Raw genomic sequence first — 27,859 nt, forward strand, 5'->3', positions numbered from 1 at the left:
GGATCCTGCAGCTCAAAAAGAAGAACCAGAGAAAAACAAAAGCGGACAATTCAAGGTTACAGCTGTAGAATGTTTGGGAAGCTTAAGATCTCGCCGAGGCGCAGCAACAAGCCGATCGCCAGGGTCCGAGTCCCAAAGCAGCAAAACCGAAACCCTTCCCTTCCTATAAATACCCTGAAAAATGAAGTAATCAATCTTCTATTAAAGACCAGGTTTCCCCTTCACAGCCTGGGTGTTTTATGATGAGCCTTGATTTTTTTTTGGTTTGATAGCAACTGGCTCTCCTCATCCAAGATCCGCTATGACATACAGAACACCAAAAGTCGAGCCAATGCGCCCCGTCCAGACTGGCCAGACGATGGTCTCAAGAAGACAATACACCAGATCGTATCATTGCGATCAATTATCAATGGAAGATACAAGGTACAAGGTATTCTAAGGAGATAGGTAGACAAAAAGGATAAGAAAAGGGGCACATCAAGAGGGTAGAACCGAGCATAACAGGTGAAGATATAAAGGAAAAAAGGTACATGGCTTTTGAAGAAGAACGGAGGGATTTTCGAAAATATTCGGCCAATCGAGGGTCTCCGTCGTCGCAGCCATGTTGGGGTGGCTGGAACAGAGCAATGTGCCAGATACATGCGAAAAGTTTTCGATGAAGAATAATATGTCCCAAACGCCAAAGCCATGAGTATAAATACAGCCCACGGATTAGTTGGATCCGGCTTGTGTCCGAAGGGCATCTTGCACATAGCCGGGATTTCATCTTCTGCGCCGGAAAAGGACCTGCTTAGGCAGCCCAGTCGGAGTCGAGAGGGTGTCCCTTCTGGTTGGAGCGGAGAATATCGGGGAGATAGGTGGGAGTCACCTTCACCTTGGGTTCAACGGGGGCAGGAGAAGGAGCAGCAGGGGTAGGCTGGCTCTCAGAAGCACTGACTTCGCTCTCGTCCGTCTTTCCACTCTTCTTCTTGATCTTCTTGCTGGAGACGGTGGTCCACTGGTCCTGCCCGTTCTCCGCACCCAGAAGGCGCATCTGCTCCTCCTCGGAGGGAAGACCCTGATCCCATTCCTTGGCAGGCTTGGAGGCGGGGGCAACTGGCTCGAACGTATCCAAGAGCTCGACCTTGGGGGCCACGGCGGGCTGAGAAGTACCGTTGGTGGCGCTGGGAGCAGCCTTGGTCTGCCAGGCGTTGGTCTGGGGTGCAGTAGGAATCGACTTGGCCGCCTCGCGACGCTCAGCTTCGCGGGCCGTGTGGAGCTGCTTCTCGAGCAACTTGCGTCTCTGCTCCTCGGCCTCCTGAACCTGCTGCTTACGAGCCTCGTTCTTCAGTCGCTGTTGGCGCTGCTTCTTGCTTTCAACCTGCTTGAAAGACTGTGTCTTCTTCTTCTGAGCCTCGGCCGGTGCGGCGCCGGTGACGCGGAGAACGGAGGCACCAGGGGCCGGAGCCTCGAGCATGTCGGAGATGTAGCCAGCGGAAGGAACAGTGGCGTTCACAACAGGAGAACCAGCGGGGGACAGGTCGTCGTCGGCATCAGCACCGGTGGTAGACGAAGTGCGGGTGGAAATACGCGAAGCCGAGCGCTCGTCGTTTTCGAGCTGGGGAAGGGCGCCCTTGCTCTTCTTCTTCTTGGCAGGCTTGCTGGTAGGAGCACTGGTTTGAGCCGGAATACCGTTCTTCACCGCATTGAAGCGCTTGGCCAACTCCTTACGGTCAATCTCCTCATCCTGCTCCTCAACTTGCGAGCCCGTAGTTTGAGCTGCAGGCTGCTCCTCAACAGATTTGCTGGGTGCGGGGGAGGCTTCCGAGGACTTCTTCGTCTTCCGCTTCTGTTTCTTCACCACCGGAGCACTCTCGACTTTCTCTGTGATAGCCTTGATCGGGGCCTTGACCTTCGGGGAGGGGCCGTTGTAGTACCATCCAAGGCCACCTGCCACCACGAGCAGGAGAGCCCAGCTGATATAAGGATTCATCATCGTTAAAAGCTATGATCAAGGCGATTGTCAGTTTTGGTGGAAGTGCAGGAGCGAGGTTGGAATGTCAGGACGTACAGTCACTAATTTTAGTTCTTGAAGTACGTAGCAAGAGTCGTGAAATTCAAAAATAGACCCGTCTCAATGCAATATGTGAATGACTGAGCTGGCGGTCGTCAAATTTTCCGTTCGCGTGTCCGGAATCGTTGAGAGAAATAGGTGAAAATAGTTCTGGTGATGGGTACCAGACGCTAGGAATTCAGTTCGAGCACTCGCGTTAATTCGGTGTACTCTTTGTTACCAAATTGCGACAAAAGCGCAAGGCGAAGAGTTGTTGGTTGGCAAAGGAGAATGTTGCCGCAGTTGCGCTGAAAGGCCAGATTTCCCCGGAGAGCTCGAATGGCGACTCTAGCACTACCTGAGACCTATGATATCAGATGGTGATGGGGGATATTCGAAGTTCGAATTGGAGACCTCAGCCGCGGATCGATGGCCTTCACACAGGACGTTGAGCCTAGGGTAGTTAAACGCTTCGGTCGGCGCTTCGGAGTTGAAAGAGAAAGGTGAGGTCGGTCGCGAGGACGGAGCAAGGTGAGGTAAAGAGGTAACGGGATGGTATCACCGAAAGACCATTGAAGCACCCGTCAGCCGAAGACTGAAGGGCGGGCGACAATGGCTGGCTGGATATATAACAAAGGTATGGCAGAGAACGAGTTGAAATTGAGGAATTTGGGGAGAGAGAAGAGGAGTGTTGGAAGGAGGAGGCGATGGTGGGAGCAAAAGAGGACACGGATTGGAGAGATGAAGGGGTGTTGTCGACTCGGCAAGTGATGAGGAATAAATTACCAAAGCAGCGAGATGGATGAACTACGCAGGTACTCCGTAATTGTCTCTCGTATCGGTATCAAACAGCGGTCCTTGCACGCGCTGGATGAGAGACTCCACTGCTAAGAGTAGATTGTCAAGTAGCGCAGGATCTTGGAGGAGTATTCTTGCCTGATCATCATCTGGACCGTGATTCAGGAGGTTTTTTATTTTCTTTTAGGGAGGGATAGATCACTTATAAACCTGACCCAGTTGCAGTCATCACACGGGCGGACATGCCTGTGGCGCATTGATGAAAGGATTACCCCATATTTCTACTTTCTTTGAGCCAGCCAGTCAGCCAGTCATCCAGTCTGTAACTGCTGGTAAGTTAACAGAGAGAAGGGTAATCTCTTTACGGAGTTCTACTAGCCACCTCCTGGGGTTGAACAAATTAGCCTTGGAAGACCAGCGCGAATCAGACCTCTTCCTCCCCTGTCGCCGGACCAGTGACCGTGACGTTGACAGACCGAATGGTCTCACAGCATCCCCTGGTGTGGAGGACGGTGTTCGACACTGGCGCGGGGAAAGATCTTCCCCATGCGTGACATTGGGTTGGCCCCTCTGGGCTGCAATGTTGCGTTGCGCCTCTATCAACGGCGTGTCATGGTCAGAAGTGACCTTGAAGCCAGCCCCCCTGCGATTCACAAGATAGATTGACTTTCTAAATGGCAATGTCTCCTAGGGACTCGGGAGGGAAAGGATAACTAGAACTAGACTAGACAAAGTATCGAGGTAGAACTACCGAGCTGCTGAAAGGAGGCCCCGGTATGTTACCAACTGGTAGAGGCAAAAATACAGGGGTAATACCACTCGCTGCAGGCCATTCCGCCTTCCGAACAGGCCACGTCTCAGCTTAGAATCGTCCAGACCTTCGGGAAGAATCTCCGTCGGCCTGGACGACCCCAGACAGCTACCCTAGTTATTCGGTCAAAATTACCACGGTGGGTTGAGAGCGGTCCAACCTGTCCTGCTTCCCCTTCTTCACCTCAATGCTACACAATAGATGATTGGACATGTCAAATCACATTGAGGACCTGTCTGATTGATCTGTATTTATACCGGGATGGTGAAGGATGGCGCTGAGACAGTCTGCTCGGTATATGTTCAAAAACCACGCAGCTAATATCATCAATTGTAACTTATCGTGTGCTTCAAATATTCATCCAAGTGACCTACCTACAATGGACCTTCAACGAGTCATACTACCGCTCATTCTAGATGAGTATCAGGCTCATGATGCTGCTGATTTAGTCAATCTTTAATGTACTCTCGCAGACCCCCGGCCCTTAAGGGTTGACTAAGCCCTTCTTTATCGACAACCGCGGTAGTGGAGCACGAGTGATAAGACTCGGGACCAGCCAAGAACCATCCCACTTCCCCTCCATCCTTTGCATCATCGCAATTTTCCTCCCTCAACATCATCATTTTGACAAGGTTGACCGAACTGAAACCGTTCGCAGAAGCTGTAGGCAGTGCATTCGAAGTAGACTATCCACAGAATGGCTCCCAGAAAGATCATTATCGACACCGATCCTGTATGATATAATTGATTCGTCCCAAACCACAGCTGCTGTCTCGCCGTCCTTCGATGTCTGACTAGCTTAATCAATTGTATAGGGAATCGATGATATCCTTGCCCTTCTCCTGGCACTGTCTGCTAAGCCAGAGGAAGTCGAAGTACTCCTGGTCTCGCTCACTTTTGGCAATATTGAAGTGAGAAGGTAAAACACCATCCCCGAAACCAGCTGTTGCGCCTACTGACTTTCCAAGCTGCCTGAAGAACGTCGTGTCCATGTTTCACATCCTTGAGCGGGAGATGAAATGGCGTCGAGAGAAAGGTCTGCCCGAAGGTTACGGCGCCCTGCGCAACTGTCCTCCTGTCGTCGCTGTGGGAGCGGAAGATCCCTTAGAGGACCAGAAGATGTTAGCAGATTACTTCCGTACGTGTCTGAGCTTAGAGTCGAAATTGAATGAAACACTGACCACTTGACTAGACGGAACGGATGGTCTCGGTGGAATTCACACCAGCGTGAGCAGGGCGCATGTCTCGTTCCTCACCCGCCAATTCACTAACGCAGTGCTTGCAGCATCCGCACCTGTCTCCCCAGGAAACCTGGGAGCATCTGTTCGACCCATCCAACGATCCCAACGAGATTGAGCCAGTCCCAACTGGCGATTCCGCCAACCGGCTGTTTATTCCTTCAAAGCGTCCCGCACATGAAGAGATTCTCCGCGTTCTGTGCGAGAATGACCCCGACACCGTCACTATTGTGGCTGTTGGGCCCCTCACTAACCTGGCCATCGCCTCTGCAAATGACCCAGAGGCTTTCCTTAGGGCCAAGGAAGTTGTAATCATGGGAGGAGCTGTGAACCAGCCTGGAAATGTATGCTTCTGTGCCGCCCCAAGAATCCGGAAATGTACCTGCTGTATGCTAACGTAAGCCGATCAGGTCACCCCTGCGGCTGAATTCAACGCCTATGCCGATGCAGTTGCTGCTGCCCGTGTCTACGCCCTCACGTCTCCTTCTCCCCGGAGTACGATGCCCCCAGGCACGAGTCTGCCAATCTACCCCGCTACTCTCAGCAAACAGCTCACTCTTCGCACCTTTCCCCTCGACATCACTCTCCGGCACGGGATGACCCGCGGTCAATTCCGGAAGGCCATCACACCGCTGCTGGAATCCGGCTCCCCACTCGCCGAATGGGTGTCAGCTTTCATGGCCCACACCTTTCAGACCCTGGAGAGGCTTCACCCGGGCCACGAGGGCGACAAGGCCGACCTCAGTCTCCACGATCCGGTGTGCGTGTGGTATGCTTTGACCGCGGATGACGAGGGGTGGAAGCCGTCCGCAACCTCGCCGGAGGATATTCGAATCGAGACCACCGGCCAGTGGACGAGAGGTCTATGCGTGGTGGACCGCCGTAATCGCCACCGGATCGACGGCGAGGAGGAGAGCTCCAACGACCATGGCCTGTGGTTGAGCGCGAGGGCAGGAAACCGCGTTTTGAGGATGGATCACTCCCCGGTGGAGAACACCTTTGGGGATATCCTTCTCGAAAGGATCTTCAACTGAGACGAATAGACCGCGGCGATGCGTTCAAGAATCTACATTCCAAGACATCCGAGACGCCAGTATATAGCCCCCTATATAGTGTTAAGAGCTTTTTTTTGCAATAGAAGTTTAAACACACGAGCAAACTGGTTTGCATGTGCCCATGACAGGAGGCGGACGAGCCCAAGGTGTTTAAATAGACCCCCGGCTAAAAGTACTGAGTATGATGGCCGCGAGCGTCCGTCCTCCTCTGCGTCCCCCTTCTTTTAACCCCGACCCGATCAAGAATAGCCCCGGACTCCATCGAGAAGAAATCCGCCGGCAGGTCCGAGGATCATAAGCCCCGAGATGAGGCTTCGTGACAAGACCATTGCATCGCCAAAGCCCCGCATTATCAGTCCAGCGGACATGTCAGCTTTCCTGGTGCAGACAAGTATGTTCTACTGAAAATATTCATGCGAGTCTCCTCCCCAATAAGACGCCAATGAACACGGAAATACAGCACTGTTGCAACATCGAAGGATCAGCTCCAAGATGAAGTAGAAACACTGGCTCGAGCCTGGTGCAGACTTAAGGTATTCGAAAATACCTATCCCTGAGTAGATACTGGACTGGACTAATCCGGGAGTAATGGCACATGTCCACGGTCCACTCACCCCCTACCTTCTGGTCCACGGTTCTCCCCGCTCAGCTTGTGAAACCACTGATTGAGAACAGGAGGTGCACGTGCTTGGATGCCAGGTCTGGACGGGATTGAGACCCTGGCCGGGGTCGGAACATTTTCCAGCGGGCTGACATCCTGCGCTTCCCCTTTGCCCCCCTCCAGGTCCAACGTCAACGGGCGCTCGGGTGAGCGGTTGATCCCATGCAGGAAGTACGGATAAATCCGGAGACGATGGTGTGCACGGGCTTATGAGTGGTAATGAAGGTTCGACATTGCTATGAGTACATGTGTGTGGGTGTGTGTGGAGTAGCTATGGATGAACGTTGCCTTTGCCACTGGCCATCGATTACGTTCCATCTTCCCTTGAATTGGTATGCTGTCTTGAGAGAAAGATATGTCTTACTCTGTATGATCGTCTCTTGCATCATGATCCTTGATTTCCTTTTGCTCTGAGATTTTCCAGCGGGGGTGAAGGTCTTGGGAGAAGTATCTCGTGCCCTAGTAGGGGAGAGTGAGGTCGGCATGTTGATGGAGTCGTTCATCGACACCAATTAGCATTGCCTCTGCATCAGCGTGGGCTAGCAAGCCAGATAAGATGCTTTCTTCCCCAATTTCCCCTCATTTCCCGCTGCACTGGACGACGAGTGGAGTGGAACCTAGACATAGGGTACGGCACAAGACTGCATACCGTCCACGGTACTTCCTCGATCATCATCATCATCATCGTCATCGGCATCATCACCACTAGTAGATAAAGTAGATTGCTTGGAGAGGGATATACGACCTCAGATAGTGGAACTTCCTCCGTTTAGGGTTTGGCGTACTGGAACCTAGCCTGGAGGAAGTGTGGAAGTAAGGAGTCAAGTGGCTACCAGCCGATAAGAAGAGGGAACGGGAGCACGAGCACCAGCAGCCCTCAGAGACTCGGCCATCTGGGCCGGGCGGTCTTTCGGTCTCGTGCCCTTCCCGCCGTCGCTGTCCGGCCAATGATGGGCGTCTCGTCCGCCGCGTGGGCTTCCCCAAGCACGCGACACTCGACGGTCTCTTAAGCAAAGGTTACAGATTGGAATTCATCCGTCGATCATCCTGTTCTCTGAACTGAATTATAGGTACTTCGTACTTCGGGTCTTACTGCGACTATCATACCTGTCCGGGCTACTGTAGAATAAGTAATAACCAAGTATCTACCTACCTTAGGACCAGACCGTTATCGTGTTCCTCATACTCCTCCTACTACTTACTACCTTCCCCCCTCCATCTCCTTCCAGGAACACTCTCGGCTTTCTACCCTCTACCCTCCTTCAGACATCAACATTCTTCCCTTCTCCCCTCATCATCCTCTTTTCTTTCCATTCTCTCTGGCTTGGGTCGATGATAATACAATATAAGACTTTCCCTTCTTGACCTCTGCGGTGCTAATTAAGTCTTCTCTCTCCACTCCTGATACTGTCGTTCTCGCATCGCCTCTCAACTACTACCTTCCGACTTCTTCCTCTTCTCCCCCATCGGCAAGCAAAGCTGTACAACCTCGCTGCGGGGGGTCGTTCAACATACCCTTCACCATTGGCCCCGTCTCACTCGCAACTCCACTAGTTCAACTCCTTCCCATTCAGCCAGCGCACCCATTGGCGAGCAGTGTCAGGTCGACAGCCAACCTTGCTCAACCCCCCGATTCAAATCATGTCACGGTCTCGTCTGCCACCGACACCCGCTATGTCTGGGGAGCTCACCATCAAGGAGCAGTCCTCGGTGGATGCGGCAGACACCTTCGCTCTGCCCCCTGCTGCCTTGAGCCCTGTTCGCATGGTCGCTGCCAGCCGAAGGTCCTCCAAGTCGGATCCTGCTCTCTGCTTTCCTGCGTCCCCTGCCTCGCCTAAGACAGCCATCAGCAGCATGACCAACTCGCCGCGTCAGACAGGGACCAAGAGACCCCTGGAAGAATTTAATCTGCCACCACCGCCGACCCGCACCCGCAAGATCATCCAGATGAAGCCCAAGGCCCAGAACCAGCCCAAGCCCGCCGCGCCGCCCAGCAACAAGGCCTCCATGAAAGACAGCGCCAGCAAGGCCGCTGCCAACAATGCAGCTGCGTCGAATCCTAAGAAGAAACAGCCCAGCGCCACAAGCGCCGCCGGTCGGAAGATTGCGCGGAAGACAGCACACAGCTTGATCGAGCGCCGGCGGAGATCGAAGATGAATGAGGAGTTCGCTACCCTGAAAGACATGATCCCCGCCTGTCAGGGACAGGATATGCATAAGCTCGCTATCTTGCAGGTGTGTTCCTGTTGCCCTTTCGCCCGATTTTCGATCCCTGTTTTCTGATCGCTAATGATCCCCGGTGTACCTAGGCAAGCATCGATTACGTCAACTACCTGGAGCAATGTATATTAGATCTGAAGACCGCGGGTGGTCCTGCAACAAGAGTCTCTCCGTCCATGGCGCCGGCTCCACCCTCTCCAGCATCCCCGGAGGCTCTTGGGGAGGAGTCAGGGCTTTCATCCTCGGCTTCTGTGTCTCCCGAACTTCTCCCGACTGATTCCTCGGCCTCTAATGCGACCTCCCCGATCTTTTCTGCACAGATCCCGACGCCTGCTTTCGGATCAGTTCCTGACTTTCGACATTCGTTCGCAACATTCTCTGCCTCAGAGCCAGTCCAGCCCACCGCCCCAGAGACGTCCCGCTCGGCACGTGGCTCGTGGGCGGCATCAGCCAGTACCTCCCCGGGCCTGCCACCGCAGTACGCCATGGCGCCTCCGGCCGATGTCGACCATGAAGCGTCGGCTGCCTTGCTCATGCTGAACCGTGACTGTCGGGGATCCGTTGGCTCGGTCCACGACGCGCAGGCGCCTCCTGTCCCTATCGCGCAGAGGGAAGACCACAGCCAGGGGCAAGATCCGCAAAAGAAACTGGGCATGAGTGTGAAAGATCTACTCATATCCTGAGCTCTGTATTTCTAACATTTTGTTCATGGCGTAAAAAGGTCGGTACGTGGTTGGGCGTGTGGATAAGCGTTGTTCAAACAAAGCAGAGAGAGGACCGGATTGGCGTTTTTTGGGCGGGATAACATGTTGCGGGTTTGTTCTATATATGCAGGCTGGACCAGTATAAGTAATGATGACGTTCTGAATGATTAGTTGATATGGCAGGCTGACTGAGTGAGCCGAGCCTGTTCTGGATAGGGTTCAATCCTCATCCGCCAGCGATGATCTAGATATACCCATAAGCAAGCTGTGAATCGCTTCAATCCACCACCCAAGAGAGAAAAGTAGCGATCGAACAAGGTCGTAGAAACGATTAGACGAAGTCGAGATAAAGCACAAACTTCAAGATTATTCACTGCAGTAGTACTAGCCATGATGTATCAAAGTGGTCCCGTCCCCGTCCGTGAAGTCCCTCTCCGCTAGCCCCACAAGGCCAATCAAGCATTGCACCCGTCCCCACCCTTCTTCAGCGACGATAAGAAGCCGAAGCAGAGATCCGACCCGCGATGCTCGCCAAAACCAAGACAGCACCTGATCCCTGGCCCTGGTCACTGGCCCCTAACCCCTTAGCGAAGAATGCGACAATAGCGCAACCCTGCAGGTTACCTAGCATAGAGTCACTTGACCAGCCGCGGCCCGCCCAGCCGACCCAGTCAGCCCTCCCCCCACGGGGGCATCAAATTCTCGGAGTGGATTACACCGCACTGCACCTATTGTGCATTACACAAACCAATTCCTGCCACCAACGAGAGACTAAGAAAGAAAGGGTCTCGACCCTGAGTCACAGGTGGCCTTCTGCAAAAGCTGCATGCGATCCAGTCCGGGGCCCAGCAGGAGCAGGTCGCTCGGAAAAAGGGTTTCTGATACTGTACTGTAACCCCGCGGTCAAATTCTGTTGCATGTTGTGCGTGCATGCCGTGTGTGGCGTGGCGTGAAGTGGGCGGGTTTGTTCTGGTTTGTTCTGGATAGCTTCTAGTCTGAAGGCCTTTTTTTTTGAGAGTTAACTCATGTGTACGTGTGATTGTGTGTGACCTCGATGGGTGCATAGAAGGTTAGGTTAGAGGGGGAGGGACGAGGGCCGGAAATAATCCGATGCTTTGTTTTGCTTCTCTACTTACACTTTGTTAGTCCTACCTAAATGTCAGATTATCGCCCTACCATTTATGTTCAATTCACAGACGCAAAGTAAGCCTGCCCTAATATGACCCGGTCTGGCAACGGGCACAAATAGTCGTCAAACCCAACCGGCCCATTTTTTGTTTAAGAAACATACCATGCATTCCACACATTCTGCAGGGGTCTCACGGGTTCTCTGCACAGGGTCTCGGCACAACCTGGAACATACCCTTGGCACTTCGCTTTCCAAGTGTGTGGTTTTCGGGGGCCATCATCTTGTTTGAGCAAATGAGTATGCGTCGAGGTTTGTTCCACGGCGTTGACCGTTATTTTGAATGAGAATGAAAATCCTTGGCGCGAATCGTTCGGCTGGTCCTGCTGCACCTTGAGTCGCCGAGATCTCTTGGCCCTGGGTTGATCGATGCTGGAATACGGGGGAAGGACGAAGGACCCTAGGGTTGGTTGAGAACCTGGTTCATGGCACAGGTGTGTGTGTGTGCATGCATTAACTAAGTCAATGCGGATATCGCCCACTTTTTCTTCTTCCTAGATAAGCATTTGGGATTGGCCTGTGCGTGAGACAATTGCTTTTGTACCCACAGGGAAGGTAGGGTAGGTCAATGGCAAAGGCAATGCTCGGCGATCAGGAAAGACACAGGCCGCTTTACTCTACTCGGTAGTTACGGTTCCGCTCATGAAAAGATGCTGTAGATTGCAATGGGTTGTTGTAATATCGACTCGGTTGTATATATGTGTACGTAGCAGGGCAAAAAAAGAGTTTTTTGGTTGACCTACTTTGGGCCTGACCGCGGAAATACTCTGGCGCCTCTCACCGTTTAAGTTATGGTTTGTGCTTTGGCGAAGCGAGGATCTACAATCGTGGAAATCCATCGAGGGCGCCCGCACCCGACTTTTCGTAAGATGACGTGGGTGGGCGAACCATGAGCCAGCCAGGCGATTACTTAGTAATTCCGTTCGGTACGGAGTAGTCAGTTGTTCAAAACTAGGTGGGTTGTTCTTGATACCACAAAACTGCAAAGAAGGAAAAGACGAACGGAGCAGAGTTGGTCAACCTCGACAAATCTTTGACGCTGACCAGTCTCATTCTCTTTTTGCAGATCGCCATGGTAATACTACATTGTATGCAGCAGGAGGCAGGGTCAGATTATCATTCTTCCTGGGAAAGTAGTAGTTCCCCCTTTAAGTTAGTTTTAGCATCTACTAGTGTGGTCCTTGGCCCATTCCGTGATGTGCAAGACTAGACGGACTGGTGACTCCCCGCCCGAGTCCCGTGGTCCGTCCCAAGCATCGTATATATTCATCCGTTTACCCCCCTCCCCCCTGTTGATCGCTCTCATTCTTCAGTAACCTGATCCATGGCCTCGGAAGTCATCCCCTCGCCAATCCCGCGTCATTCCAGCATCTCAAACTCATCATGTCGAGCAAGTTCCCTTCCCAACAGCGCAAGAAGAATGCCCGGTCCATTGCCTCGGAGGACCCCTGGAAGGTCGACACTCCCTTCGGTCCGCCGCGCATCTCCCACTCCCCCAGCAGCAAGATCAGTCGCATTCGCAGCACATTACAAAAGTTCTCCCCCTCCGCCCGGGCCGAGAAGGAACTCCTCAAGCAGAAGAACCGATACAAGATCCCCCTGACCGAGCGCAACGTCGACGCTTTCGTGACGGAGCAACTGGTCACCGATGCCTGTCATCCGGGCCAACATTCGCCAGAATTGCAGATCTCGGCTTGGCTGGAGCAACTGTCATACTGAGAGGATGGGAATGGTTGACGCCTCGTACGGTAAGGGGGCTCACATTGTTACAACCTGCTTTGCTGGGGCTCTCTTTGTGCCCCAGCCCCCACACTATCTCGATTGTCTCTCCACGTCCTTGGGTCGATCGATACAGGCACAAACCCCATCAACGACCGCGCCAACCCAACGCCACGAATGCAATATGAAGTCTTGCACCCACATCGGTCTCTTGGCAATTAGAAGAGATATGATATCTCCTCATTTTCGACCCTAATTGCAAAAGGACAAGACGGGACAACCCCAGAAGATAGTCTATCTATGCATGGCATTGGTGCCGAGAAAGGACCCTTGCCCGAGGGTCAACGTCATTCCTCTGGGCGCCGAGCCGCGCCCGGCCCCCGCCAAGTATGCAGGTGTCAACATCCATGCATTTCCGTGTGTGGGGTGCCGTCCAACAATCCCTACTAGGTAGCCTCTTCGCATCTGATCTCTTTCCAATCATCCATCCTTGGTTGGGGGATTCTGTGGAGTTGAGCATAGTTGTGGTTGGTCCCACGTTGTTTATGGTGGCTACTGGCATGGCCTTCTACTTTCACTCCCCTACTCTTGGTGGAGTATTATCTTTAACTGTAATACTACTTCTCTTTTGTTTGGGCCTCATTGTTGGTTATCATGGGCCTTTCTCCAGTTTTGAGCTGCATGATTCCCCTGCCTGGACGAGATCGCTGGTTATCCTAAGCGACAAGCGATTTGGTCACTTGGAAGACAGCATTCATTCGCGAGGTGCATGGAGTTCGGCTGATCATTGTGGTCTACCTTTGATATTTCTGTTTAGTTTTTGCCAGGCTTGCTGTGTTCTATTGGCACCTGGACTGCATTACACTTGGGCTTTATGCTCGATAATCAATCTACACCAAATCTCTGGAAATGAACCTTCTACCTATTCTAGAATCATGGCACTCTTGTCTACTTTGCTGACCAAGGATAGGGAGCTAGCCGACCGACTCCTCTACCCAGGTCGAGCTTCATCAAGAGGTCAAATTCTACAACTGCTTGGTGGCTGAGTCTAAGAATTGTGTGCATATCGGCCAAGGTGAATGGTCTAGTACACATGGACAAGAGTGAATCTCCTCCATGGACCTGATGCAGAAACAACTGTGAATCTCCTTTCCATTATGGAAGCCCGGCCACATTAGTGAAAGGTTTGTACCAGAAGAGTTGTGAATGGATGGCTATTGTTCATGATGAATGGTTCTTTTCTTCCAGCCTTCGCCTACTTAATCCTCTTCCTCTTCCTCTTCCTCTACTCATCCACCTCCAAATTTTTCCTTTCTTCCTCCACTCCACTCGACCCACTCTTCTCCCTTCCTCCCACACCAACGCACCTCATCATATCCAGCCCTTGACAGAGTAGAGCATTCTTATTTAAGCCTAATTCTTATCAACTATACAACAACCAACGAAGCACCATCCACCAGTCCAGCCCACAACCCCAAGCCACACCAACTTCAAGAACCAAATACCATTAGAGGAAGATGACTGCCCAACTTGAAAACGAAGTTTCATGCTTTGTGGGCCGTCAGGGTCATGTCCGCTGCCTAAGCCTACTGCTCCAGTGATCTGCTACACTTACCGAACGTGAGTCAACCTTAACCTACTTCCAGAACAAGACTTACCCCTCGCACACCGCCCAGTCAATGACAAGATCCAGTGGCTTTCCTCGTCTTCATGGTAGAAGGTTATGTATCCTTCTATGTACCTTGCAAGAAGGCAGATACAGAGAACACTGATCGTGGCAGAAGTTGCTGGCTCGTGGGATGCTATACGCAACTGGGACTTGGTGGCTGATAGCTTCTAGCACTACACTCGCTGCAGGCGCGCTGTGTGCCATCCGTTTTGTACAGCATGGTGTACTTCTTGCCCTGCTAGGAAGACGATCAGACCTCAAATATTTGGTCTTGGCTTCTTTTTATGCCCTCCATTTCTGTTCATGAACGGTTCTGTGGTTTAGCAACCCTGGGGGTGGCCTACTGCTGACCTACTGCTATTCCTTTCTGCGGCCCGGATACCAAACGTCCGGTTGCTGTTCACCACATTCAGCGTCTGGAGGATTTCTCTCTCTCAAGGTGTTGCAACAAGGCATCATGAGGTCTGACACTCCTGACACTTAATGATATTCTTAACAACTGAGTCGTGGGCAGCAAAAGTCATTTCGACCAATAACAACAACAAAATATAAAGAAGATATCTAGCAGACCCGTTCATATGTGCGGTTTATCTGTCGCGCTCTCCGTGTCTACCATTGGGCTGAGGGCACTCGTTATGTAAGTTGCATGCCTTCCACTTCGAAACCCTTCTTTCTGGTCCCTCAGATCGCTAACGGTATTAGTTCGCTTCTTCAAATCTCAGTTCTTGGGTTGACACACGCCATAAAAGTATCTTATGGCCGAGACGCGGCAGCTTTGGATTTGATCGTCGTGGCGAGCAACGGCGTGTAAGCAGCATACGTGGGAAGTCCTTTCTGCGAGGTACAAAAAGCTAAACGGTCTATAGAGAAATGCCTGCGCTCGCCACAGGGCGCGGTTTAAGTATGGCTTCGAGGCTGCAACTGATAATCTCATCAGCCCTTAACCGGCAGTGACTCGGGTGACTCGAGTGACCCTCCGTGCACCCTTATACGCGTTATCATCACTACTCTGAGGCCGCACATCAGGCGTTCGCAGCGCTGAGGCGGGTTTTCTACAGAATCCGCAAAGAAGTTGGAGAAGAGCCGCCTCCCCACATTCGTCGTAGACTGTGGAGCTTACATCTCAGATTATCTGTCGCAGCTTCGATGGCTGTCTCTGCTGCTGCTTCTGCCTGATCTTCTGGAACCAGGCTAATTTGGTCAAGATCGAACCGGTTTTGAATAATCGTACCCCGCAAACAGACCAAGCTTTCAGAATTCGCGCTGCGCGACTTCTAATCCGGTTTGGCAACGCCTTGGGAAAAGAAGAGTACACCAACGTCTTGGAAGCTTATACTTATCGAGTATCTATGGATGGAAACCAAACTTATTTCAGAACAGGCCATATTCAGATACCGATTCAAAGATTTGATTGGTACCATTGCAGCTGATCTTTGGGGGACAGTAAGTCGTCCACTCCCACCTTGACGCAGCCGATTGCTAACCTCATTAAGTAAAGTATTCTTGGAGGACGGTGACCAGGCTTGGCTTATATTCGGAAAACCGACTGCGGATTACCCTGCGTACCTATCACACGGCACGCCTAATCGAGATGCGGAACTAGAAATGACTACGTATGGCCCTTACCGCTTGGATGTGGATAAAGATATTGAGCTACGTAGCTGAGGTAGGTATGCTGTGAGTAATTCCAAGTACTCAAAGCTATGGTGGTTACGACTAATTTTGAACATAGCATCCATCTCTGGTTTTTCATCAGAGCTAAGCCACATGTCTAATATCTATGCCGGCGATCTTATTCCCTAATTCGTGACAATCAAAAGTCACGACGCTAACCACCCCGCTCCGAACAAGGACTTGCTCGCAGTGCATGCAGCAGTTGGAAATATCCTGCACGCCTTTAGACATAGCGAATCGATTGAAAAGACCCTCAAGCACATCGAAGATGGTGCTGGCAACATTCTTGTTCCAGACGGGAGCATTGTGTGGTCCCTTCAAGGCTATAATAGCTTTCCAAACCTCGACGTATATGAGAGCTCAAGATTGATTCTGATATAATCTGACAGATGACGAAGTATTGCAATGCCGAACGCAATCCCCATGCGTACTTGTATCCTCGAATTCCAGGATATTGGGGAGGAAGCGCGCGGCTTACTGTTCTACCAGCAGACTTGCCGTCTGCGTATGAGGCCGAACTATCAAGCCTTGGCCACAAAGCCGGACTCACTTCCGATTTCTACAGAATTCTGACGCATACGCATGTTGCAACATTTTCGAAAAGAGCCGAGTCCTGGGTGTCTTTAGTCAGACCTAAAACATCAAGCTCGCGCATGCGGTATGTCTAAGAGAACATAGTCGATCTCAGGCGATGTCCATGGCAGACAGTCGCCTTTTGCTTTTGATCTCAACTCATGCAGTCGATATCAAAGGGAGATCAGAACCCGCTGATGACATAGACCACACTCTCCTGAATTGAGATATAGGACTCACTCATGATTCAGAATCAGAGACTCTACTGCTCTGCAAACATTGCAAAGAAGCAAAACCCCCCAAAATAAGTACGAATGCCATGAAGAGCTGTACGCAACTGCGCGGCTTATTCTAGTCGGAAACACGAATTACCTTCCCCTGAGACGCCTGTAATGCGGGTACAGATAGGACTGGATGACCAACGACTTCAATAAGCTCATAAAAGAGAGATCCTTCCAGAGACATCTGAATACGGAGCAGAATCAGTCTTCAATCTGCTTATTGCGTATGGCTTCAATGTTCTGAAATGGATATGCCATCTGCCGGTCTCAACGGGATGCATTGACAACTCTTAGATCGAGCTCGCTTTGGTATTATTGGGTCCGTTGCACCGGGGTCGGCCAATTGGTCACAGGCTTGGACATCCGCGTTCAGAGTCAGGAGATATAACCGGGTAAGACTGAAATTCAGGACATGGCATTGAGCGCATCGTTTGCTTGAATGTGCAGCTGAAGTGACATCATCAATGAAGCAGTTGCTGCTGGGGATCTGCCGATGGCACTAGCCAGATCATCCCAGACCAGACCATTTTCATTTTGAGGAGTTAGGCTGCCCTGACAATAGAGGAGCCAACCGTGAAACATGAGATGGTCTATGGGATGTTGTCCGATCAATTTTACAGCGATATGACTGCTATGAGAGTCCCAGGTCAGTAAATGACCAGGACGTGGTGATGAAGGCTGTTTCTGGTGAGGTTAGGGCTAAAGCCTCTGCCTTGAAGCAATCTCTCCCCGCATCCCCCGATCCATCCTGAAGGTCAGCAATGTCCCGGACGTCAAGATGAAAGACGTTTTCTTTTCGGTGGACAATGACGAGACTGTGTATGAATCAGCGCGGTGAACAGACGAACGAGCTATCGAGATAAACCGCTATGGCTCTCTCATCGGAATGAGTTCTTTTCTTCCATGAAGCTTCCTGAGCACACGATGCACCTGATAAGCTTCGCGGATCGCAACTTATGGTGCAAAGACAAGAAAAAGATTGATCAGACCCCTGCCAAACCTACCTATAAGGCGAAAAGGGATGCATTTGTCGGAGAATTGGATCAACTGGAGTATGAGGCTTGGGTTCTTCTAACCTTCACATTAGTTTTTACATCTGTAAAGTATCCACTGTGGACCACTGGCTACTTCATCGCTTAGTCTCATTCTCCAGGCTACTTCGCGATGTCATGGGCGCTTTCGCTTGGTTGGGCAAATCATGAGTTGCCTCTGAGAAATTAAGCCATCATCTTTGTTATGCCTTCATCTACACTATGCTATCGGAAATGACTGATCTCCTTCTACTGCATCCTCGATTTTTCGTGTTTGTTCGCCACTTCGAAACATGCCATGGCTTAGGATTTCTTGCTTGTACCTGCTAAAGTCCAGAAAATCCAAGCCCTGCGTCATCTCCGCGGGCCATTGCTTTTCTCACATTCTTACAACAAGCTGGGCCAGCGTAAGTAAGGCTGGCACTACCCAAGCCCATGTTTATGCAGCTGTCAGCAGCCGCTGGGTTGACAGAATCGCACAGATCTGTCCATTGAAGAACCACGAAAGGAAACAAAAGGCAGTGCAAACAACTATCGTGGGGAAACTGCCGAGAACATTGCTAGGTCTTATCGCTGATCGATATTGCTCTATAGCCTACACAGGAGATACTGTCAATGAGTGCTTGTCGCTCAGAGCACTGTGGAAAAGTCTAGTAGCTAGAGACTTCTCTAGTCGCTAGGCTGACTCGCTCTAATCATCCCATCCAGAAGCTCACCGCGCAGAGACGGTTCAGACATACCGTTACAAAACCCCTCAAAAGCGCATCTACCATCGGTTTCTCAGGTCACCGTGTGATCGGCAACTCAAGATCAAGCATGGCTGGACCGGGCTTCGCGATCACTGATGCCAAATGTCAGTAAGACATCCGACCAGGTCACACCTTGCCATGCTTCCAAGTATCTATGGTAACGATTCAGTTCGGCCGTATTCGAATTTTCTTCTCTCCTACAACAGGGGGCCATTGAACCCTCGGCTACCGTGTGAGAGACTACCCCATAACTATCATTGTGTCGATCCGATACGACTCGGTAAGAGTTCCACAGGGATCGAAAGCGAATCTAAGCCATTGGTGCCAGCTACGAGGAGCAAGATGTGTTTATCCTACTTCTCAAAGATGGTTCAGATGGCCCAATGCAACAAGAAGACACTAGATCGCCTCTTTCTGCAACACATTGCGCGGCTCGTTCACGGTCGTCGTCGAGAAACTCCCGTCGAACATCCTCATTAACATTGATACTATACGCCATGAAGGAATTGTTCTAGACTGCGAAAGACAGATCACCACTATACGTTCATGCTGCGATTTCGTCTTTCCCATCCAAACCGTCGTTGCACCAAACCGTACTGCCACGGCCCTACTCAAATGGCGGTGCTTATGCATACGCAGGTGTGACCTGTGCAGTTCAGAAATATGCTGGGGAGAAAGTCATAGAATGTCTCACGTATGGCCTTGAATAGAGCTAATTTTGCTAGAGACCATGTTTGCATAATCGCTAGTTCTCGTGGGTATGGTGGGATCTTGCCGAGTCATGGCAGCACAGAGCTTATTCCATTCCGTTCCAATAATCTAACACCAATGCGCTACCTCCTTCGGGCCACGCTGCGGCAACCTTGACCTGCGACCCGCTATAGTTTCGATGGCCAGAAGAATCAATGATGCCAAGGGCGCAGAAGCTGAGGCTGTGATAGCTCCAACAATTCAATTCTGACGGAGCAGAGTCGGGCGTTGGCCAATAAAAGTAGTATTAGGCCTGTCTATCAGACCAGACGACGGGAGACGCAGAGGAAGTATACAAGTACGCTGCAGTTCACATGGAACGCTACTACGATTAACGTCACAAGTCAGTGGAAATCCAGAGAACTCGTTCGATTACCTGAGACTGCACAAGGGTATACCCTGCTGACCTCGCGCATGCGGTTCATCAAGGACAAATTCGATCACCAGTACGGAAGCAGACACAACAAGCAATCCTAGCAGGCACTCGGAGATTGTGCCACTTAGTTTCACCGGGTCAAGTTCGCGCGCTAGAAGAAACAGCAGCGTGGAAGTTGATCGCCTTTGTTCACTCAATACCTACAACTATCCCAAGCGGCTACGATAATCGCAGCTACAAGTACACCGTTATCAGCAGCATTACATGGCGGGGAACGACCGCCAACACTCGATATCACCAAATCACATCCAGCCCTAAAAGGTGATTCTGGTAAGCGACATTCGAAAGCGGAGCTTTCAAGTGCACCGATATACAGGCTACCCACAAAGAATGTAGACGGCCTGGACACTCCAGATAGGTTACTCGATTCAATCGAAAAAGAAGTCGTGAAGCATTCGCAATCTCCCCTTATGACAGTCGCATTGGATAGAAGTGTGGGACGATTGCCTGAAGATCAAGAGAATGAGTTAGCACCGGCGAAACTCATCCGAAGATTTGAATGGTGCACCAGTAACTACTGTACGCGACAATGCAACTCGATATCCTCTGAATAAGTATGTTTCCCTTTCATGGTCCGGTCCTTCTTAGATTCCTCACCACCGAGAACACTGATTGACTTATCCCAATCAGGCATCGGTCACACTCTCGGAATGCATCCAACTTCCGTATGCCCGCGTGCATGCCCTCAGCTATAGGCCCTCGTCCTTCCGGAATACCATTCCAGACCCGAGAGTGACTTCTATCCTCTAATCCACTCGATCTCATTCTCATCATGCAGCCATACTCTCTCTGACAGAAGAACCACACAAGCAAAGAGCCTAAAATCTCAACATTCTCCTGATGATCTTGGTTTTCCGAAGGGGAATAAGAAAGAACAGGACAGATGGATATCATCCATCTATCTCACAAAGCTTGCCCTCCTAGACTCCAGACTCCAAACTCCAACCGGATAAGGCAAGCCGTGTGGGTGCGTGCAAGCCTTGCGCCTGCTGCGCCCGTCGCGCCTGAGCCTCCCCCCGTCGCGGTCGTTCCTGCCGCCGCCGCCATTCTCCCACCTCCGCGTGGCCACTTATACCCGCGGGGGGGCGGGTTCAACAGTTGACCATGGTCAACATTGTAGCGGTCCCCGCGGTCCCCGGCCCCATGAATCCTGGACGCCCCCCGCCTCCAGCGGGCACACCGGGAGGGTATTCGCGACTGTATTAGTGGGGAAATTGGCCGGCGGTGCAACAACTGTCTGCACGCGGCTGGCAAGCACTGCTTTTTTGCGTAGAAGTGGTTCGCAGAATGTACCTTTGTTTTTCTCTGGCTTTTTCTTGATTTCTAATCAAGTTTTATATGCCCCCGCGACAACAAAGAATGCGGAGATCGAGCCGACGCGCTCTTCCAGACATCCCCTTAGAGCAAGATTCCGGTTACCTCTTGTCCTGTTTCCAGTCAAAAGCGGACGAGACACAGTACGTCAGATCCACTCCCTCCCCTGCGTCCCCCGCACCAGGCGTGGCAATTCGTGGTATTCCAAGTGGTAAAAACCATGTGGGATCTTTCAGAGAAGTGGGAGGTGAAGCTTTGGGGACTGTTGATATCATTACATGGTCTTTGGAAAATTCAAGCTGTTCGGATATGATATTGAAATCAAGAAACTTTCGAATTATGCCACTAAAGCTTGGAATTCAGATCACAAGGAAAATCTATATCAATGGCATCCTCGATGGAGGCACCAGCGAGCAATGCTAGAGTCCTACTTTTATTTGCTACCCTCACACACAAGAAATACAATAGAGAGAACGAAACGGCTGCAACATTAATTGGTAGAAGTAGAAATAAGTAAGTTAAGCCCTATCAAGCCTTCGTAGTCGGGACGGGACCAAATCCCATCTTGTCTTGTCCTTTTCCCCCTTTCCTTTCGTCTAACCCAGTCCAACACGCAGTTCGGTTTCAACCGCCAGGCCCCTTCCAAATCCATATCTGTATCCGTATCCATATCCATATCCGATCCATGATCCATAATCCATGACCATATCCCATACTCATATCAGTATCCCAAGCCCCATCAACGGATCGAATCCCGGTCTACCAGTGACTCAGGAAGCAAAAAACCCGACCACCATTCAACGAAAACCGAGAAAAAAGGAGAAAACAAACATATGGCGCACGAAGCCTCTATGTCAAAATCAAGTATCGTACCCAAGACCCCCACCGACGCTCTCACCAACCACCCGAAGGATAGTGTTGAATAAAATCCTCTGTGCTTTTCCTCCCACTCTTGACAAGTCGAGTGCGTCGAGAACGGTCGAATTTTGATTTTTGGAAACGCGCAGAGATGAATCGTCGCTTTGTGAATCGAAAATTTTTGGCAAAAATGCTTGATGTATGTACAGTAAAAAAAAGAGGTGGTAGTAGCTAGGATACTAGCTGCTGGTTTCTATATTAGAAAAGGCGGATGCATTAGAATGGGGTCGCAAGAATTGGTTACTGTCGAGTTGTTGTTCTGGGTGAGATTGAGAAGGTAGCAGTTGATCTTCCGGTCACGCCTCTTGGGCCCAGCGACGCTCACGGAGTGGCATCTCTTCCTGAGCCTGGACCCGAGATCCGTCCGTCTCGCGACGCCAGGCGTAGTATTCTCCGAGGCGGACCTCGGCGTAGGAGGCGTAGTCAAAGTCGATCTGGGATATTTGGGCTTGGATGAGGGACCAGATTCCCCTGTAAACGTGTGATAAGTGGTCAGTGTTGATCATGAAAGAATGCGACAATTGTCAACTCTAGGTCAGACATACCAGTATAGACCGGGGATTCCGCGGAATCGATCGACATCCTCGTAGAGGCGGTCGACGATCTCTGGCTGGAATGATTCAGGGATCCCCTTGTGGTACCTGTAGCTCTTAACATACTCGGTCAGGAACTGGCGCCGGACGGACCGCGTCGGCATCATGTTGTAGTCGCAGTCATAGCCACCCCATTCAGCGAAGTGATTCGCGATGTCGAAAGCAGCTGGGGAGGGGGTAGCATATTCGTAGTCGATGAAGTTGACCGTGGCGGGTTCTTGATCTCCGGTGGTGACAGCGTGCCCGTTTTGCTTTTGTTGTTCCGTGGGAAGGACAATAACGTTGGCGCAGAGGAGATCGCAGTGGGAGAAGACCAGCTGGTGGGAAGAAGCAATTAGAGAAAGAACAACAGATATCCGTGATCATGATTCTACGTACGCCGCCTTCACCAAGTCCCTTGCCATCGTCAAGCTCACGCACGACCCGTTCAAGCTCCTTCTGCAGACTCAGTCTCCGCTGGCGCTGCTCCTCCGTTGCCGTGGGCAAAGCAAGGATCCATTTCTGGGTGACGGTCCAGATATTGGGTCCGGGCTGCCTGGTCTTCACCACAGACAAGCTACCTTCCTGCTGGGACTGTTGCTGGTGATCTTTCAAGTCGACGTCTACTTGTCGCGTGAGGGGTACATCGTCAGATTCCTTCAACGTCGCAGACGTCCCACAGACGGGCAGAACGGCATGCCACTGCGCCAGTCGTCTGGCAACACCGCCCCATACTGGCGGCGTCGCCAGATCCTCGTGGGTCGCTGGCCGACCGCGGAGGAAACGATACAGAAGGCCGTTTTTGAAGCGTGCCAAAAGCGGAGGAGCTAGGCCATAACTAGCGAGGAGAGCGTGGGAGCTCGTTTCTCCTATAGATTCGAAATTCTACTCAGCAAAGGTGTCGCAATGGGCAAGAAGGGAGGAAGAGAAAGGGGGGTCGCTTCTGGAGTAGTCCCCTTTCCCCGGTGTAGCATACTTTCGCGGTCTATAAGAATCTCTGTGTGGTTACCGTACGCTCTCATCAGTACTGCATCGTGATCTATCTGCTCCTCGGTTAAACCGGGTTTGCGGTTGATGATTTTAAGAAGCTAGAACCTTCACGTTAGTCCATGGCACTCAACGTGGATCATTTCAAGCCCCGTCGCATCTGCGAGAGGAGCATGATGTTGCGAGAAACACACAGTATTGGTGATGCCGTCCGTGAACCGCACGAATTCAATCTTGTTTTCTGGTCCCTCCCAATCAGGGTTGAGTGTGAGGATGAGCCGCAACGCGGATGCGTGAGAGTCGGCATGGTTATAGGATAGGGGGATATAGCGCAGGGCCGTCCCGTTCTGCTGGCACAGAGTCATGGCGATTGAGGAAAAGTTCAAAAGAAAAAGGAGCGAGGGGGATAAGAAAACGAGGTAGTGAAAGTGAAAGGAAGGTGGTCAGGGGCGTATGCGACAGGACGACCGTAAGGTTGCTGATATTAGTATTCTATGTAACTTCAAAGCGCATGTCAGTAAAGGCCCGATAGAGTATTGTAGAGGTCGTGGTTTGTGTTGTCAAGTGTTCATGCTATAGAATAGAATAGGGACACCGGGATACATATAGGGACTTCCGTACCAATCAGCCAAGCCCGGGAGAGCGGGTCTTGGGGGAATTTCTCCTGATACTGAGTAGATAAGTTGAACGATCTCGTCGGCCCACGCAAGGGTCAGGAGTATGAATTGACCGGCAATCGATACTCTAGAAGCGAGCAAGTGCGGGTGGAAGCAAAGATGCAGCAAGACCAAAGAGGGAGTGGCCACGAGGGTGTGGTTGGGTTTAAGGATTAACGGCAAAGGTAGAGGAAAAGAAGGAGAAGGGGAAGTTCAAAGTGGATGAGCGTTGCTGGTCTCGTGCCCAGCTTGCCACTGATTGGTTTTTGGCGGCGGGCCCTGAACGCCCCTCCTTTTTTTCCGCTCGACGCTTTAAGCCTGAGGCCCAAAGGCGACCAGCCACTGCTCCTCCTGGACCATGTGCAATGACGCAGTAAGATGAGGGGCAAATGGGTTCTCGAGACAGTATGTCTGTAATCCTTGCGCGACAACAGGCAACAGAGTATAACTCAAGCTGTAATCCAGACCTTCCCTTCAAATGTCTGCCAGTATCACGGAGGATGGAAGTGATACAAGTGTAAATTGAAGTGCTGTACACGTACAGCAGCAGGTTGCGCATTGATGTAACTGATCTAAGCCGCTTCCGGTCTCGCCTTCTCAACAACCAAAGCAGATTTAGCATGTGATTCTGCCTCCCACTTCGGATCACGTGAGGTCCTCCAAACATGCATCACGTGTCTATTATCTACCCCAGCCCTAACCTCAACTATTCTCGGTAATCCACTAGTCCCGACTCCAGTTAGTGGCTCCACCGCCGCGGACTACATAAACCCGCTGCTGCCCGCCGCGACTTTGATAGATTTTCTTTCTTTTTTTCTTCATCATCAGTAGCGGTTTACTTACTTTATGTTATGTAAATCTTATCGGGGCTCCGTCACCGTACGGCTTGCTGAGGGTTACCTTGTGTGGGATTTTTCTCTATGGGTCTCTCCTCCGTTCCCGGCCTTGAAGAGCAACAACGCATTCCTTTTTCCCTTACAAACTATGGCTTAGCTAGGGTTTCTGCTCGCAAGAATAGATCCCCATGCGCATAAGCTGTGGAGGAGGCGTGACATTCCAATTTTCTTTCAAGCACTTTTATGTTGGGTGCTTGAGGATCTGTAATTGTAAATCAATTTGTTGCATGGTGCAGAGCGTTCGACAAGTGTTGCGCGTCTGCAATGTATGCCTGGAAAGAGGAGACTCTTCTCTCGGCACCATAGGCGGCTTGCCTAGTTGATGGTCTCGTTGGTGTCCTTACACTTTCGCCTTGGCCTTCACGGAACATATACCCTTGACACCACATCAGCTACGGCATTATGCATGTTGTATGTGCGGCTGTCATGTTTGCACAAAGCAATCATTTCATTTCCATACTACATGTGCTTTCTTATGCCATTATATGTCGATTCATCGGTTCTTACCCTGTGATGGTATATTATATTTTCATAATCCGTGCCGTCCCCCCATAATGCTCAAGCCCTGCCAGCCTTGCCGACCTGGATGCGCTCTCCAGTCCATTTATCGTCGCTGCGCAGCACCGGCCAGCTGGTGCCGTCCGCCTTGATCAGGGTCAGTTCCAGCTTCGTCCCCATGACACGGAACTGGGACTTCTCGGGATCGATGGGCGCAAACAACTGATAGGTATCCTTGTACCGCTTGTTATCCGTCGTAGGAAGATCCAACTCCAAGGATGTGGCGGTGAACTGGACCTTAGCGTTCTCTTTGTCGATCTTCTTCAGGTAGAGAGAGACGTTGACGGAGGATGGCGTCTGGTAGAAGTCGTTTCTGTAGGGACGAAGATATGTCAGCTCTGCGGTTCCGCTCACGCAAACTGTTCCGGTCCCGGGGTAGCGAGGTAGCGGTCACTTACCTGACAGTGTCTACCTTCTCCTCGCCCGGGGGCTTGCCCTTTCCAACGAACAGATGCTTCGTCTTCTCCGTGCAGCCCTGGATCTTCAGGAACTCATCGAACTCGAGCACCCGCTTCTTACAGCAGGACCATCCCTTGCTGCCCTCGTGGAAGATAGGTGCGCCGGGGTGGAAGACGCATTTCTCGTCCTCGCGCGCCACGGCAGAATCATATCCCTTGTTGCAGCCTTTCCGACGGCAGGTGGCGTTGGTCGGGATCTCGAGATCGGGGTCGTCGGACTCGGGCTCTTCGGGAACGGGAGTAGGCGCATTGGAAGGAGGGGCAATGGCGGGCGAGATGGCATGGCGGGGAGGCTCCGCCACCGGCGTCGAGGCCGGGGCTAAAGGAGCTTCTTCGACGACAGGTTGCGGGGCAGGCTGAGGAGTATCGTCGACGGTGGAGTGTTTGCCCGTGGTGCACGGGGGGATGGCGAGGAATTCATCGAAGGTGAGAACGCGGGGCTTGCAGCATTTCCAGCCTGGGTTGTTGCATAGTGGTTAGTCCTGCGGTGCGCCTGAGAGGTCGAGATCGAGTCTCCAAAGTATAAGACCGGAGGATAATGAACGCCTCAAGCCAAGCGAGTTCAAAAATCATCCACAAGGTCCCTGGAGATCATACCTTTTTGACCTTCGTGGAACACTGGCGGGCCGGGATGGTAAACGCAGGGCTCTTCGGCGTCGGTAAACTCCTTCCCGCAGCCCTTGTGAACACACTTGGAGGCCATGATTGTGAATGGAAATATATAACGGGGGGACTGAGAGAGAACCAGCTGCCTTGGCTTCGAGATGGGAGAAATAAGTCTGCTTCCCTCACCGTGAGGAGAAATGCGAGTTTGTCGCATCGAAGCGCGCAGAACCGCAGCAGGAGGGCTGGCCCAAATAGGCTTAGCCCGGGAAGCTCGAAGGTTCCATTGTTCATCCCCAACTTCCGCCCGTTGTCCGCACCCGCTTCTCCTCCGTATACTTCCTCTCTCAGCTTTCCTTGTTTGTTAGATTCTTGGTAGCTTCTGCGTCAATCATGTTTCCTACTGCCATTCGTCTCTCCAACGCTGTGCGCGTCACTCTCTTTACCCGTGCTGGCTGCGGGCTCTGCGACACAGCCAAACATACCGTGACGCAATTGCACAAGCGACGTCCCTTCGAGTATACCGAGGCGGACATTGCTCTTCCCACCAACAAGCCTTGGAAGGATGTTTACGACTTTGACGTTCCAGTTCTGCATGTGCAGACTGTGAAGGGAGATGCGTCTCTCTCCGATCCGAAGAAGCTTTTCCACCGATGGACCGAGCAGGAGATGGAGACGCTGATTTCCGAGGCGGAGAACAAGCAGTCGTAGATGCATCAATTCCACTCAGCTATGCTGGCAACTTTGCATCATGACAAGCGATGATACTACCGGTCATGGCTACTTCATCAATCATTGCATGATATCAGCAGGATCGCGCAGCACCCTTGATCTCAACCAATGGCACGAGAAGTGAGCCGAGCCATTCTTCAGGCAACTAGAGAACTACAGATCTCGTTGTCGTCGCATTGTCCTGGATCATATCGGATGTAATGCCTGGGCTGCAGTCTTAGCTTTGCCTTTGCGAAAATGTCTGACACCGGACAGCCTTGTGGATATTCCACACGATTGCGCTGAGGAGACGGTGGGCAGTTGTTCATCAGTGCTGTCGGCCATACTCGAATGTCAAATCGATCTGAGACCTAAGTCCGTTACTTGGCGCGTACCCCATTCAGGATGAACATTGTCGCAGGTGATTTTCCTGTCAGGGTGGTGCAACCTGGTATACTCGCGCCGTGGTCGGCGGTCTTCTCTTCAGCCTCAGGAGCCCTACATCCTCTACCTTGTTTGGCACATTGCCCTACAAGTATAGCTTATACCAGCAAGAGCATCAAGAGTCTCAGTTTCACCGCGTGGCAATCCCCGACGTA

The 27,859-nt window shown here is 51.5% G+C and overlaps 9 protein-coding genes across 9 annotated transcripts; 6 read left to right on the plus strand and 3 right to left on the minus strand.

The window, feature by feature from the left end:
* Window positions 1–479: 479 nt before the first annotated feature.
* BO82DRAFT_4058 (uncharacterized protein) lies at window positions 480–2,309 on the minus strand. The gene has a single exon (XM_025639520.1). It carries the CDS (start codon window positions 1,973–1,975, stop codon window positions 791–793), a length of 1,185 nt encoding a protein of 394 aa, XP_025497354.1. The 5' UTR covers window positions 1,976–2,309; the 3' UTR covers window positions 480–790.
* Window positions 2,310–4,033: 1,724 nt separating this feature from the next.
* Window positions 4,034–5,999, plus strand: BO82DRAFT_427932 (putative nucleoside hydrolase). Its single transcript, XM_025640398.1, has 6 exons — window positions 4,034–4,374; window positions 4,457–4,560; window positions 4,610–4,779; window positions 4,834–4,868; window positions 4,927–5,223; window positions 5,290–5,999. Exons 1-6 carry the CDS (start codon window positions 4,339–4,341, stop codon window positions 5,911–5,913), a joined length of 1,266 nt encoding a protein of 421 aa, XP_025497355.1. The 5' UTR covers window positions 4,034–4,338; the 3' UTR covers window positions 5,914–5,999.
* A 1,798-nt stretch (window positions 6,000–7,797) lies between these two features.
* On the plus strand, window positions 7,798–9,676 carry BO82DRAFT_349669 (basic helix-loop-helix domain-containing protein). Its single transcript, XM_025633931.1, has 2 exons — window positions 7,798–8,830; window positions 8,905–9,676. Exons 1-2 carry the CDS (start codon window positions 8,237–8,239, stop codon window positions 9,496–9,498), a joined length of 1,188 nt encoding a protein of 395 aa, XP_025497356.1. The 5' UTR covers window positions 7,798–8,236; the 3' UTR covers window positions 9,499–9,676.
* A 2,412-nt stretch (window positions 9,677–12,088) lies between these two features.
* BO82DRAFT_360263 (uncharacterized protein) lies at window positions 12,089–12,424 on the plus strand (the record flags this gene model as incomplete). The annotated part of the gene is made up of 1 exon (XM_025636758.1): window positions 12,089–12,424. One exon carries the CDS (start codon window positions 12,089–12,091, stop codon window positions 12,422–12,424), a length of 336 nt encoding a protein of 111 aa, XP_025497357.1.
* Window positions 12,425–12,595: 171 nt separating this feature from the next.
* Window positions 12,596–13,614, plus strand: BO82DRAFT_4114 (uncharacterized protein). The gene has a single exon (XM_025639792.1). The coding sequence runs from the start codon at window positions 12,814–12,816 to the stop codon at window positions 13,468–13,470; it is 657 nt and encodes a 218-aa protein (XP_025497358.1). The 5' UTR covers window positions 12,596–12,813; the 3' UTR covers window positions 13,471–13,614.
* A 7,761-nt stretch (window positions 13,615–21,375) lies between these two features.
* Window positions 21,376–21,952, plus strand: BO82DRAFT_4194 (uncharacterized protein). The gene is made up of 2 exons (XM_025640110.1): window positions 21,376–21,414; window positions 21,519–21,952. The coding sequence occupies exon 2, from the start codon at window positions 21,601–21,603 to the stop codon at window positions 21,889–21,891; it is 291 nt and encodes a 96-aa protein (XP_025497359.1). The 5' UTR covers window positions 21,376–21,414; window positions 21,519–21,600; the 3' UTR covers window positions 21,892–21,952.
* Window positions 21,953–22,115: 163 nt separating this feature from the next.
* Window positions 22,116–23,743, minus strand: BO82DRAFT_271444 (putative ethanolamine kinase; the record flags this gene model as incomplete). Its single annotated transcript, XM_025630986.1, has 5 exons — window positions 22,116–22,290; window positions 22,365–22,729; window positions 22,791–23,260; window positions 23,368–23,479; window positions 23,573–23,743. The coding sequence occupies 5 exons, from the start codon at window positions 23,741–23,743 to the stop codon at window positions 22,116–22,118; spliced, it is 1,293 nt and encodes a 430-aa protein (XP_025497360.1).
* Window positions 23,744–25,200: 1,457 nt separating this feature from the next.
* Window positions 25,201–26,649, minus strand: BO82DRAFT_299302 (chord-domain-containing protein; the record flags this gene model as incomplete). Its single annotated transcript, XM_025632017.1, has 3 exons — window positions 25,201–25,801; window positions 25,887–26,403; window positions 26,544–26,649. The coding sequence occupies 3 exons, from the start codon at window positions 26,647–26,649 to the stop codon at window positions 25,489–25,491; spliced, it is 936 nt and encodes a 311-aa protein (XP_025497361.1). The 3' UTR covers window positions 25,201–25,488.
* A 293-nt stretch (window positions 26,650–26,942) lies between these two features.
* On the plus strand, window positions 26,943–27,260 carry BO82DRAFT_397085 (glutaredoxin family protein; the record flags this gene model as incomplete). Its single annotated transcript, XM_025638896.1, has 1 exon — window positions 26,943–27,260. One exon carries the CDS (start codon window positions 26,943–26,945, stop codon window positions 27,258–27,260), a length of 318 nt encoding a protein of 105 aa, XP_025497362.1.
* Between the last annotated feature and the right edge of the window lie 599 nt (window positions 27,261–27,859).

This window comes from Aspergillus uvarum (genome assembly GCF_003184745.1).
Source record: "Aspergillus uvarum CBS 121591 unplaced genomic scaffold BO82scaffold_1, whole genome shotgun sequence".
Lineage (NCBI taxonomy): Eukaryota > Fungi > Ascomycota > Eurotiomycetes > Eurotiales > Aspergillaceae > Aspergillus > Aspergillus uvarum.

Excerpts from the sequence above, each read along its gene's own strand:
- BO82DRAFT_349669 (XM_025633931.1), top strand. The coding sequence starts at position 8,237 with ATGTCACGGTCTCGTCTGCCACCGACACCCGCTATGTCTGGGGAGCTC. Across the intron at positions 8,831-8,904 it reads ATAAGCTCGCTATCTTGCAG|GCAAGCATCGATTACGTCAA; the intron begins GTGTGTTCCTGT and ends CGGTGTACCTAG.
- BO82DRAFT_4194 (XM_025640110.1), top strand. The coding sequence starts at position 21,601 with ATGACCATATCCCATACTCATATCAGTATCCCAAGCCCCATCAACGGA.
- BO82DRAFT_4114 (XM_025639792.1), top strand. The coding sequence starts at position 12,814 with ATGCAGGTGTCAACATCCATGCATTTCCGTGTGTGGGGTGCCGTCCAA.
- BO82DRAFT_427932 (XM_025640398.1), top strand. The coding sequence starts at position 4,339 with ATGGCTCCCAGAAAGATCATTATCGACACCGATCCT. Across the intron at positions 4,561-4,609 it reads GGCAATATTGAAGTGAGAAG|CTGCCTGAAGAACGTCGTGT; the intron begins GTAAAACACCAT and ends TGACTTTCCAAG. Across the intron at positions 4,869-4,926 it reads TCGGTGGAATTCACACCAGC|CATCCGCACCTGTCTCCCCA; the intron begins GTGAGCAGGGCG and ends CAGTGCTTGCAG.
- BO82DRAFT_4058 (XM_025639520.1), bottom strand. The coding sequence starts at position 1,975 with ATGATGAATCCTTATATCAGCTGGGCTCTCCTGCTCGTGGTGGCAGGT.